Source organism: Chiloscyllium plagiosum, unplaced genomic scaffold (genome assembly GCF_037043375.1).
Source record: "Chiloscyllium plagiosum isolate Xiang-an unplaced genomic scaffold, Cpla_swu_hap1 HiC_scaffold_8, whole genome shotgun sequence".
NCBI lineage: Eukaryota > Metazoa > Chordata > Chondrichthyes > Orectolobiformes > Hemiscylliidae > Chiloscyllium > Chiloscyllium plagiosum.
Window position 1 is genome coordinate 4,107,973 of NW_028270146.1, and position 13,460 is coordinate 4,121,432.

Sequence of the window (13,460 nt, forward strand, 5' to 3'; positions counted from 1 at the left end):
CAAGATCCCGTTGTAATCTGAGGTAACCTTCTTCGCTGTCCACTACACCTTTAATTTTGTCATCTGCAAACTTACTAACTATACCTCTTATGCTCACATCCAAATCATTTATAAAAATGACAAAAAGAGTGGACCCAGCACCGATCCTTGTGGCACTCCACTGGTCACAGGCCTCCAGTCTGAAAAGCAATCCTCCACCACCACCTTCTGTCTCCATCTTTGAGCCAGTTTTATATCTAAATCACTAGTTCTCCCTGTATTCCATGTGAATCTTTGCCAACCAATTTCACCCCATCAGCTTGGACCCAAGCCTTTTACGACACTGAGTAGTAACTGAACCAGCTGCTTCTCAGGTGGGACCAGAACCAAAATTGTACCCTTAATTTGTAAAAGTCCTCAGTCTATCTGTTGTCTTAAGCAAACTTAAGGGTTGGAGTCCAGAGTGAACTTTAGTAAAAACTGGTTCCACAATCACTGATATAATCGCACCGGTATTGACCTCCACCCAATCTGGTGATCATTTAACCAGATATTTATTTTGTTTGGTTCTGATTTGGATGTTACCAAGCAATTTAAACTATTCCAAACCAGATGTGGGTGGGGTTTCCAGGGTGTGCACTCTCCTGGATACCGGCCTATGAATCCTCTTACTCAATTCAGGCTTAGTGGGACTCTTGCTGTCTCGAGCCCACATTTCGGCATCAACTATCACGGATTGTTGGCTGGATCCTGAAGTAAAGTTTGACCATTTGGCCGAGGCTCGGCTTTGTTTTGGGGTTTTGCTGTGGGCCGACCTAGAGTCCCTCTGTTCAGGATATGTCCTAAGGGAGGATATGCTTTCACTCAAACGGTGTGCCCCAAGCTCATTCGGACTGGTGAGTGTGTCCACTTCCATTACAATACCCTGTAACCCAGATGCTCCACTTGCTGCATTTTCTAATGACAAAGCCAGTTATAGTGAGTGTTTGAAGTCCAGTTGGGCTTCAGCTAGTAGGTGCTTTTGTACGGTTACATTATGGATCCCTCATACCAAATGGTCTCTCAGCATCTCATTAAGGGTCAAACCAAAGTCATATGCCTCTGTTAGTCATCTTAACTTAGTCAAAAATCCTGACACGGATTCCCCTCGTTCTCTGCTGAGTAAAACCGATAGCAAGTCAGAATTGGAGGCAGCTTAGGTTTGTAATTTCTTTCACCCATTCCATCAACTCCTAAAAGATTTCTGTATCTGGTGCCTTTGGAAATGTTAGGCTCCTAATAACTGAAAAAGTTATTTTGCTTGCACCCAAGCTGTCAGGAGAATTACTTGTTTCTTTTCATCTGCCCCAATGTCATTTGCCTGGATAAAATAATGGATTATTTCTACATACAGAGGCTGGTATCCCGTCACCAAGCCCCCCCTTTATTTACACAGGGAGAGTCCCTGACACTGATTCGGCTCCCTGAGAACCAGCTCTCAGAGTGAACAGAACCTCTGACTCTCTGTTTATATCTCTAAGCCAGGGCTCTCCGATTAGACCAGATTAACAGCCCCAATCAGGATTGACATTATTACAAATCACTAGTTACCTCGAGTGGTTTTTATAAAAGATTTGGAGTCATAGAGTCATAGAGATGTACAGCACGGAAACAGACCCTTTGGTCCAACTTGTCCATGCCGACCAGATATCCTAATTAATTCTAGTCCCATTTGCCAGCACTTGGCCCATATGGATGTAGGTTTGCTCACTGAGCTGGAAGGTTCATTTCCAGATGTTTTGTCACCACACTAGGTAACATCCTCAGTGAGCCTCTGGGCAAAGCAATGCTGATGATTCCTGCTTTCTATTTATATGTTTGGGCTTCTTTGGGGTTGGTGATGTCATCTCCTGTTCTTTTTCTCAGGGGGTGGTAGATGGGGTCTAACTCGATGTGTTTGTTGATAGAGTTCTGGTTGGAATGTCATGCTTCTAGGAATTCTCATGCATGTCTCTGTTTGGCTTATCCTAGGATGGATGTGTTGTCCCAGTCAAAATGGTGTCCTTCCTCATCCATATGTAAGGATATTAGTGAGAGAGGGTCATGTCTCTTTGTAGTGAATTGATGTTCATGTATCCTGGTAGTTAGTTTTCTGCCTGTATGTCCAATGTAGTGTTTGTTACAAGGTATTTTGTAAATGACATTAGTTTTGCTTGTTGTCTGTATACGGTCTTACAAATTCATTAGCTGCTGTTTTAGTGTGTTGGTGGTTTGTGGGCTACCATGATGCCAAGGGGTCTGAGTAGTCTGGCAGTCATTTCCGAGATGTCTTTGATATAGGAGAGAGTGGCTAGGGTTTCTGGATGTGTTCTGTCTGCTTATTTGGGTTTGTTGCTGAGAAATCAGCGGACTGTGTGCATTGGGTACCTGGTCTTTTTGAATACACTGGAATGGTGATTTTCCTCTGGTCTGCATAATCCCTCTGTGCTGCAGTGTGTGGTGGCTCATTGAAATAATGTTCTGATGCAGCTTTGTTTGTGGGTGTTGGGATGATTGCTTCTGTAGTTCAATATTTGGTGTGTATGTGTTGTTTTCCTGTAGATGCTGGTTTGAAGTTGGCCATTGGTGTTCGCTCTACTGTGACATCTAGGAATGGCAGTTTGTTGTTGTTTTCCTCCTCTTTGGTGAATTTTATGCCAGTAAGGGTATTATTGATGGTCTTGACGGTTTCCTCTAAATTGTTTCGTTTAGTGATGACAAAGGTGTCATCTACGTAGCGGACCCAAAGTTTCATTTGGATGGTTGGCAGAGCTGTTTGTTCGAGTCCCTACATTACTGCCTCTGCTAAGAACCCTGACATCGAAGATCCCATGGGTGTTCCGTTGGCTTGTCTGTAGGTTTTGTTATTGAAAGTGAAGTGGGTGGTAGGGCATAGGTCCACTAGCTTGATGATGTGGTCCTTGCTGATGTAGTTGGCGGGGTTTGATGTATGTGTCTTTGGGTCTTCTAATAGTGTAGTCAGTGTTTCCTTGGCCAGGTTAATGTTGATTGATGTAAACAAGGCAGTTACATCAAAGGAGACCATTATTTCATCCTCTTCCATCTTGGTGTCTTTGATGGCTTTCAGGAATTCTTGGGTAGAGTGGATGGAGTGGCGTGAGCCTTCAAAGTGTTTTAGTCTTTGGTGTAGCTCCTTGGCCAGTCTGTAAGTTGGTGTTTCAGGTAGTGAGACTATGGGTCTGAGGGGGGCTCCTGTGTTGTGAATTTTGGGTAATCTGTAGAAGCATGGTGTGTTGGATCTGTCTGGTTTCATTTTTTGGAAGTCGGTCTTATTTATTTCTCCAGATTTCTGAAGTTTTTTGAGTAGGGCTGTGATTCAGTTCTCTAGTTGTAGGGCCAAGTCTATCGCCACTTGTTGGTAAGTGTTGGTATCTGCAAGTAGTGCGTTTGCTTTCTCAATGTAGTCTCTTTGATTTAAAATGACTGTCATGCGTCCTTTGTCTACAAGTAGATAACAATGTTTTTATTTTTTTTAGTATTGTCTTATCCCTCTAAATCCCTCCTATTCATATACACATCTGGATGATTTTTAAATGTTGTAATTGTACCAGCCTCCATCACTTCCTCTGGCAGCTCATTCCATACATGCACCACCCTCTGTGTGAAAAAGTTGCCCCTTAGTTTTCTTTCCCCTTTCATCCTCAACCTATGCGTTGTAGTTTGGGACATACACACCCCAGGGAAACGACCGTGGCCATTTACCCTATCCATGCCCCTCGTGATTTAAAAGGTCACCTCTCAGCCTCCGACGCTCCAGGGAAAATAGCCCCAGCCTCTTCAACCTCTCCCTATAGCTCAAGTTTTCCAACCCTGGCAACATCCTTGTAAATCTTTTCTGAACCCTTTCAAGTTTCACAATACCCTTCCTATAGGAGGGAGACCATGCAGGTTCCAAAAGTGGCCTAACCAATGTCCTGTACAACTGCAACATGCCCTCCTAACCCCTTTACTCAATACTGAAAATGTGTTGCTGGAAAAGCGCAGCAGGTCAGGCAGCATCCAGGGAACAGGAGAATCGACGTTTCGGGCATAAGCCCTTCTTCAGGGCTTATGTCCTGAAGAAGAGCTTATGCCCGAAACGTCGATTCTCCTGTTCCCTGGATGCTGCCTGACCTGCTGCGCTTTTCCAGCAACACATTTTCAGCTCTGATCTCCAGCATCTGCAGACCTCACTTTCTCCCCTTTACTCAATACTCTGACCAATAAAGGAAAGCATACCAAACGCCTTCTTCACTATCCTATCTACCTGTGACTCCACTTTCAGGGAACCTGCACTCCAAGGTCTCTTTGTTCAGCAACACTTCCCAGGACCTTACCATTAAGTGTATAAGTCCTGCTCTGATTTGCCTTTCAAAAATGTATCATCTCACATTTATCTATGTTAAAACACCATTTGCCACTCCTTGGCCCATTCGGCCCATCTGATCAAGATCTTGCTGTACCCTCAGGTAACCTCCTTCCAATTTTGCTGTCATCTGCAATTGTTCACACAATGATAGAGTCACTGCCCATGCCAGTGATTATTGCCCATCCATGGGGCAGTTCCAAGTTAACCACATTGTTGTGGGTCTGGAATCACATGTAGGCCAGACCAGGTAAGGTGGCAGATTCCTTCCCAAAAAGATAGGTGTTTACAACAATTGACAATGATTACATAGAACATAGAACATAGAAGAATACAGCGCAGTACAGGCCCTTGGGCCCTCGATGTTGCGCCGATCCAAGCCCACCTAAACTACACTAACCCACTATCCTCCATATACCTATCCAATGCCCTCTTAAATGCCCATAAAGAGGGAGAGTCCACCACTGTTACTGGCAGGGCATTCCATGAACTAACGACTCGCTGAGTGAAGAACCTACCCCTAACATCAGTCCTATATCTACCCCCCCTTAATTTAAAGCTATGCCCCCTTGTAATACCCGACTCAATACGCGGGAAAAGGTTCATACTGTCGACCCTATCTAACCCCCTAATCATCTTGTACACCTCAATCAAGTCACCCCTAAACCTTCTTTTCTCTAGTGAAAACAGCCCCAAGTGCCTCAGTCTTTCCTCATACGATTTTCCTTTCATACCAGGCAACATCCTGGTAAACCTCCTCTGCACCCGTTCCAATGCCTCCACATCCTTCCTATAGTATGGCGACCAAAACTGCACACAATATTCCAGATGCGGCCGTACCAGAGTCTTATACAACTGCATCATGACCTCAGGACTCCGGAACTCAATTCCTCTACCAATAAAAGCCAGTACGCCATATGCCTTCCTCACCGCACTATTTACCTGGGTGGCAACTTTCAGAGATCTGTGTACATGGACACCAAGATCCCTCTGCTCATCCACACTACCAAGTATCCGACCATTAGCCCAGTACCCCATCTTTTTGTTATTCTTCCCAAAGTGAATCACCTCGCACTTAGCTACATTGAATTCCATCTGCCACCTTTCTGCCCAGCTCTGCAGCTTCTCTATATCCTGCTGTAACCTGCCACATGCTTCCTCACTGTCAACAACTCCTCCGACTTTCGTGTCATCCGCAAACTTGCTCACCCAACCTTCTAACCCCTCTTCCAGGTCATTTATAAAAATGACAAACAGCAATGGTCCCAAAACAGATCCTTGCGGAACACCGCTAGTGACGGCACTCCATGAAGAAACTTTGCCATCAACTACTACCCTCTGTCTTCTTCCATCCAGCCAATTCCTAATCCAAACCTCCAACTCACCCTCAATGCCATATCTCCGTATTTTCTGCAGTATTTTCTACATGGTTATTATTAGTCTTGCATTTTAGTCCATATCGTTAGTAAATTCAAATGTTACCATCTGCCAGGGTAGGAATCAAACCTGTGTCCTCACAGCATTATCCTGGGTTGCTGGATTATTAGTCATGAGACATTCACTGCACCACCACATCCTCACAACATCTGTTGGCAGAGAGGCTGGCTATGACAGAAAGCTGAATGAGCTATTTCTGAAACGGTAACAGTAAACAGGTTCCAGTGTGGGAAAACAATGCCTGGATCCAGTGAGAAACAACCACCCTTGAATGGGACCTTCCCAGGCTCCGGGTAACGGTGAAGTGAGTGGTAGAATCAGCATGGTGTTCAGTAAGGCCCATCTCAATATTGAGATCATCTCGCCACATCTTGTAGCCCTTTCTCAAACGGGGTGGTGAAACTCTCCAGAGACAGCAGCGAGTGTCCAGCTGATGCTCATTATCGCTTGTTAAACACCTTGTTGACAACCCAGCTCAGCACAGATAGTGACCTCACCAAACTCACCAAACAAACTAGCCATCAGGAAAACTCACAGGGGCTTCTTGTTAAGCTCAACTCGCTGCTTGCTCCAAAAGAGCTCAGCTGAGTGTGTAACACCAACTGGTTTCAGAAACATGCCTAACTGGGGGAACCACTAGTAGAGACTTTGGGCAACTTCAAACAGTTATATTACTGATTAACAGTTATTAACTGATCATGGTTATTAGTTATGGGAAAGAAAAACAGGGTAGCAAGGTGGCTCAGTGGTTAGCACTGCTGCCTCACAGCACCAGGAACCCGGATTCAATTCCTTCTTCAGACAACTGTCTGTTTGGAGTTTGCACATTCTCCCCATGTCTGTGTGGGTTTTCTCCCGCAATACAAAAAGATGTGCAGCTCAGGTGAATTGGCCATGCTAAATTGCCCATAGTGTGAGGCTCATTATTCTGGGCTAACTATAGGGTAGGGAAAAGGTCTTGTTGGGTTACTCTTCGGAGGGTCTGTGTGGACTTGTTGGGCCAAAGGGCTTGTTTCCATTCTGTCGGGAATCTAAAGATCTTCCAGTTGCAGACTGAGCACCAACATCTCAAGAATGCTACTGAAGATTCTTCTCATGCACCAGCTTGAGCTTTCATCTGTTTTATGTAAATGACCTTGGTCAGGAGGAGGTCAGGGAAGAATGACACTGGGCCCAGTGTCCAGACCCAGACCCAGGAAATCGGAGCAAGTCAGTGATGTGAGGAACAACCAATGAAAGGTTTGATCTGACTGAGCTACAGCAGTAAGGATCAGTTAACTGATCAGCAAAGGGAGAGAGGGGACCCAAATCTGGAAAGTATTGTGGGAGAGGAAAGAAAGGCACCTGGTAAATAGGCCCGGAAACCAGAGAAAGGAAATGCTGGGAGGGGGGCCAGGGATGTGTGGGAGCGTCTGGAGAAGAATGAGGAAACCCAGCTAGGAGGCTAGAGTACCCAGGGAAAGGAGAAGGCAAATCAACATTAGGGCACAGGGGGATCAGGAAACGTGCAGTGTATGGAAGGGCAACATGCTGATGAGAACAATCTCAGCCAATGTTCACTGTTGGTGTTTCAGATTCTGAAGCCTGATGATCACATTGCCAAGCAGCGATACATTGCAGGGAAAGTGGTCCTTACAAAGGGTATCAGCGAGTGGGTCTCGTTTGATGTCACTGAGAGTGTGAAGGAATGGCTAATTAACAGAGGTGAGTGTTACATCAGCATTTTGAGAAATCAAACAGATATCATTATCGAAAAAAGTGTTCACGAGTCTCATTCTTGACAATTGAAGTTGGATGATATTGGATCATATCTAGATTATGTTGGATGATGTTTCCTTTCATTTAGGCCTTTGGTGGTTTGTAGGACCACTGTGTCAGATCATATTGAGATTGTGATGGATAATATTGGGTCAGCATTGGATTGGTTTTTAAAGTCAGAAGTCACACGACACCAGGTTATAATCAACTAGGAGAAAGTGAGGACTGCAGATGCTTGAGATCAGATTCGAGAGTGTGTTGCTGGAAAAGCACAGCAGGTCAGGCAGCATCCGAGGAGCAGGAGAATTAACATTGCAGGCATAAGCTCTTCATCCAGAATGAGGCCTGTGGGCCAAGGGGGCTGAGAGATAAATGGGAGGGGGGTGGGGCTGGGGATAAAGTAGCTGTGAATGTGGTAGGTAGATGAAGGTGGGGGAGAAAGTAATAGGTCAGAGTGGAGGGTGGAGTGGATAGATGGGAAGGAAGGTGGACAGATAGGACAGGTCATAAGGATGGTGCCGAGTTGGAAGATTGGAACTGGGATAAGGTGGGGGAAGGGGAAATGGGGAAACTGGTGAAATCCACATTGATTGCTGTGTGGTTGGAGGGACCCAAGGTGGAAGATGAGGCATTCTTCCTCCAGACATTGGGTGGTAAGAATCTGGATCAGTGGTGCTGGAAGAGCACAGCAGGTCAGGCAGCATCCCACGAGCAGCGAAATCGATGTTTCGGGCAAAAGCCCTTCATCAGGAATAAAGGCAGAGATCCTGAAGCGTGGAGAGATAAGCTAGAGGAGGGTGGGGGTGGGGAGAAAGTAGCATAGAGTACAATAGGTGAGTGGGGGAGGGGATGAAGGTGATAGGGGACAAGTCCGGACAAGTCATGGGGACAGTGCTGAGCTGGAAGTTTAGAACTAGGGTGAGGTGGGGGAAGGGGAAATGAGGAAACTGTTGAAGTCCACATTGATGCCCTGGGGTTGAAGTGTTCCGAGGCAGAAGATGAGGCGTTCTTCCTCCAGGCGTCTGGTGGTGAGGGAGCGGTGGTGAAGGAGGCCCAGGACCTCCATGTCCTCGGCAGAGTGGGAGGGGGAGTTGAAATGTTGGGCCACCTTCCACCCTATCAACCTTCGCATAAACCACATCATCCGCCGACATTTCCGCCACCTCCAAACAGACCCCACCACCAGGGATATATTTCCCTCGCCACCCCTTTCTGCCTTCCGCAAAGACCGTTCCCTCTGTGACTACCTGGTCAGGTCCACGCCCCCCTACAACCCACCCTCCCATCCTGGCACTTTCCCCGCCACCACAGGAACTGTAAAACTTGCGCCCACACCTCCTCCCTCACCTCTATCCAAGGCCCCAAAGGAGCCTTCCACATCCATCAAAGTTTTACCTGCACATCCAATAATATCATTTATTGTATCCGTTGCTCCCGATGTGGTCTCCTCTACATTGGGGAGACTGGGCGCCTCCTAGCAGAGCGCTTTAGGGAACATCTCCGGGACACCCGCACCAATGAACCACACCGCCCCGTGGCCCAACATTTCAACTCCCCCTCCCACTCTGCCGAGGACATGGAGGTCCTGGGCCTCCTTCACCGCCACTCCCTCACCACCAGACGCCTGGAGGAAGAACGCCTCATCTTCCGCCTCGGAACACTTCAACCCCAGGGCATCAATGTGGACTTCAACAGTTTCCTCATTTCCCCTCCCCCCACCTCACCCTAGTTCCAAACTTCCAGCTCAGCGCTGTCCCCATGACTTGTCCGGACTTGTCCTACCTGCCTATCTCCTTTTCCACCTATCTACTCCACCCTCTCCTCCCTGACCTATCACCTTCATCCCCTCCCCCACTCACCTGTTGTACTCTATGCTACTTTCTCCCCACCCCCACCAGCTTATCTCTCCACGCTCCAGGCTCACTGCCTTTATTCCTGATGAAGGGCTTTTGCCCGAAATGTTGATTTCACTGCTCGTGGGATGCTGCCTGAACTGTTGTGCTCTTCCAGCACCACTGATCCAGATTCTGGTTTCCAGCATCTGCAGTCATTGGCTGGTAAGAGTTTGGCGGTGGAGGTGGCCCAGGACCAGCATGTCCTTGGCAGGGTGGGAGGGGGAGTTAAAGTGTTCAGCTACAGGGCGGTGGGGGTGTCCCAGAGATGTTCTCTGAAACGTTCCGCGAGTTTGCATTCTGTCTCTCCACTGTAGATGTGACCGCATTGGGCAGAATGGATGTAGTAAATGACATGTGGAAGTGCAGATAAAATGCTGATGGATGTGGAAGGCTCCTTTGGGGCCTTGGATGGCGGTGAGGGGGGAGATGTAGGCACAGGTTTTGCACTCTTGTGATGGCAGGGAAAGGTGCCAGGAGGGGAGAGTGGGTTGTGGTGGGGATGTGGACTTGACAAGGGAGTCATGGAGGGAATGGTCTCTCCGAAACACAGATAGGGATGGGGAGGGGAATTTATCTCTGGTGTGGGGTCTGTTTGTAGGTGGCAGAAATAGCAGAGGATGATGTGATGTATGCGAGGGTTGGGGGGGGTGGAAGGTGAGGACCAGGGGTTTTGTCCTTGTTGCAATTGGAGGGGTGGAGTTCAAGGATGGAGGTGCGGGAAGTGGAGGAGATGCACTGGAGGGCATTGTCGACCACATGGGAGGGGAAATTGCAGTCTTTGAAGAAGGAGACCGTTTGGGATGTTTTATGGTAGAATTGGTCCTCCTGGGAGCAGATGCGGTGGAGGCAGAGGAATTAGGAATATGGGATGACGTTTTTACAGGAGGCCGGGTGGGAGGAGGTGTAGTCCAGGCAGCTGTGGGAGTCAGTGGGTTTGTAGTGGATGTCCGTGTTGAGTCACGGAGATGGAGAGGGAGAGGTCCAGGAGGTGGAGGGAGGTGTCCAAGATGGTCCAGGCGAACTTGAGGTTGGAGTAGAAAGTGTTTGTGAAGTTGGTGAATTGTTCAACGACATGGCACTGATACAGTCATCAATGTAGCGGAGGAAAATGTGGGGAGTGATGCCAGTGTGACTGCGGAAGATGGACTGTTCCATATTCCCGATGAAGAGGCAGGCATAGCTGGGGCCTATGCGGGTGCCCATGGCTACCCCTTTGCTCTGGAGGAAATGGGAGGATTGGAAGGAGAAGTTTTTGAGGGTGAGGACCAGTTTAGCCAATCATATGAGACTGTCAGTGGAAGGGTACTGGTGGGATGTCAGGAGAGGAAGAAACCGAGGGCTTGGAGGCCCTGGTCATGGCGGATAGATGTGTACTGGGAATGTGTGTCCATGGTGAAGATGAGGCATTGGGGGCCGGGGAAACAAAGTCATGGAGGAGGTGGAGGGCGTAGATGGTGTCCTGAACTTAGATAGGGAGTTCCTGGATTAAGGGGGACAGGACAGTTTCAAGGTCTTGAGAAGATAAATTTGTGGGGGGCAGGAGCAGGCTGAGATGATGGGTCAACCGGGGCAGTCAGATCTGTGAATCTTCAGTGGGAGGTAGAATCGGGTAGTGCGGGGTTCACGGACGATGAGGTTGGAGGCTGTGGATAGGAGATCCCCAGTGGTGATAAGTTTGTGGATGATCTGGGAGGTGATGGTTTGGTGATGGGAAGTGAGGTCATGGTGGAAACCGGATTTTAGATCAGAGTGGTGCTGGAAAAGCACCGCAGGTCAGGCAGTATCTGAGGAGCAGGAAAATCGATGTTTCGGGCAAAAGCCCTTCATCAGGAATAGAGGCAGAGAGCCTCCAGGATGGAAAGATAAATGGGGGAGGGGGGGCTGGGGAGAAGGTAGTAAAGAGTAGACTCTCACTGAGATTCTTGTGGAGAGAGGAGGAGAACTTCTTCAAGGTTGGCATCCTTGCAAGAGGATTCACAGTAAGGTTAAAATCAACTAAGCAAATGTGAGGACTGCAGATGCTGGAAAACAGCACCCTGGAGGCTCCTTGGATCCATTCCTGATGAAGGGCTTTTGCCTGAAACATCAATTCTCCTGCTCCTCGGATACTGCCTGACCTGCTGTGCTCTCCAACACCACTCTAATATAGACCCTGGAAGTGAGGTCATGGTTGAGGGGCCAGTAGGAGGAGGGGTCCTCGAATTGATGCCTGACTTCAGCGGTGTAGAGGTCCCTGCACCAAACTACCACTGTGTTCCCCCCCCCCACCCCCACCCTCCCCTTATCTGCAGGTTTGATGGTGAGGTTGGGATTAGAGTGGAGGGAGTGCAGGGCTGCACGCTGCGAGGGTTCTATGAACGCCCCGCCTACATTCAGGACACCACTCATGCCCTCCACCTCCTCCACAACTTTTGCTTCCATGGCCCTCAACAGACTATTTTTACTGATACAACTTTCACTGACAACAAGACATTGTTTAGTTGAGGGGGGAAGGATGTTGTGTGACTTGAAAGGGTTCAGAAAAGATTTACAAGGATATTGCCAGGGTTGGAGGATTTGAGCTATAGGGAGAGACTGAACAGGCTGTGCTGTTTTCCCTGAAGCGTTGGAGGCTGAGGGGTGACCTGATAGAGGTTTATAAAATCATGAGGGGCATGGATAGGGTAAATAGACAAAGTCTTTTTCATGGGGTGGGGGAGTCCAGAACTAGAGGGGATAGGTTTAGGGTGAGAGGGGAAAGATATAAAAGAGACCTAAGGGGCAACTATTTCACACAGAGGGTGGTGCATGTATGGAATGAGCTGCCAGAGGAAGTGGAGGGCTGGTACAATTACAGAGATTAAAAGGCATCTGGATGGGTATATGAATAGGAAGCATTTAGAAGGATATGGGCCAGGTGCGGGAAAATGGGACTAGATTAATTTCGAATATTTGGTCGGCATGGACGAGTTGGACCAAAGGGAAAGTTTTCATGCTGTACATCTCTATGATTCTCTGAATAGTGACCAGTTATTAATGACAGAGACAAAAACAGAAATTGCTGGAAAAGCTCAGCAGGTCTGGCAGCATCTGTGGAGAGAAATCACAGTTAATGTTTCAGGTTGAGAGACACTTCCTCAAACTGATGGGTCTTTTTTGCAGACAGAAGACCCTGACCCTGAACTTCCAGTTGCCTGCCATTTAAACAGGTCATGCCCGAAACGTCGATCCTCCTGCTCCCTGGAGGCTGCCTGACCGGCTGCGCTTTTCCAGCAACACATTTCTCAGCTCTGATCTCCAGCATCTGCAGACCTCACTTTCTCCTAGTTGATTTTAACCTACTGCGAGGAGGCCTTCCTTGAAGAAGCTCTCTTCCTCCCTCTACAAGGATCTCAGTGAGTCCCTCTCTCGCTGCACTTCCCAGGAAGAAAAGAAGGGCCTTATGCCTGAAACGTCGATTCTCCTGCTCCTTGGATGCTGTCTGACCTGCTGCGCTTTTCCAGCAACACATTTTTCAGCTCTGATCTCTAGCATCTGCAGTCCTCACTTTCTCCTATTTAAGCAGGTCACCCTGTTCCCTGGCCAACATCTCTGTCTCAGGCTTGCTGCAGTGCTGCAGTAGCACAAGTTGGAAAAATAGATCCTCATTTTCCACTTGGGGACCCTACAGCCCTCTGATCTCAGAATCAAGTTCAATTTGTTTTTGATTTCCAGCATCTGTAGTTCTTTCAGTTTTTATTAATGACAGGGTTGTGTATACATGCCAAGAACTCTGTGATTGGTTCTCGGGTAACTCAGCAGCTTGGAAGAGGGAACAAGTTACAGAGAAAGGGGACTGTTTCATTCTTTCCCAGCTCAGGAGCAATCACTCTGTTCTCTGCAGTGAAAACTGACTATTAACCTGAAGAAAACCAGGTTAAGTGATGGAAGGTGTCACCAGCATTGCTAGCTCAGCCATATCCTGTTCAGTGACGCCCAGTTTCAGTTGTCTTTCTTACAGCAGCTGTTGTAACCTGTGACTTGGAACT

At 47.8% G+C, this 13,460-nt stretch overlaps 1 protein-coding gene across 4 annotated transcripts in view; it reads left to right on the forward strand.

The window, feature by feature from the left end:
• tgfb3 (transforming growth factor, beta 3) overlaps nt 1–13,460 on the forward strand; it is a 108,199-nt gene that overhangs the window by 34,320 nt on the left and 60,419 nt on the right. For all 4 annotated transcript variants that reach the window (XM_087989546.1, XM_087989545.1, XM_087989548.1 and 1 more), the window contains exon 3: nt 7,375–7,504. In XM_087989546.1, the coding sequence (XP_087845672.1) occupies nt 7,375–7,504 (130 nt within the window). The remainder of the gene's footprint in view (nt 1–7,374; nt 7,505–13,460) is intronic.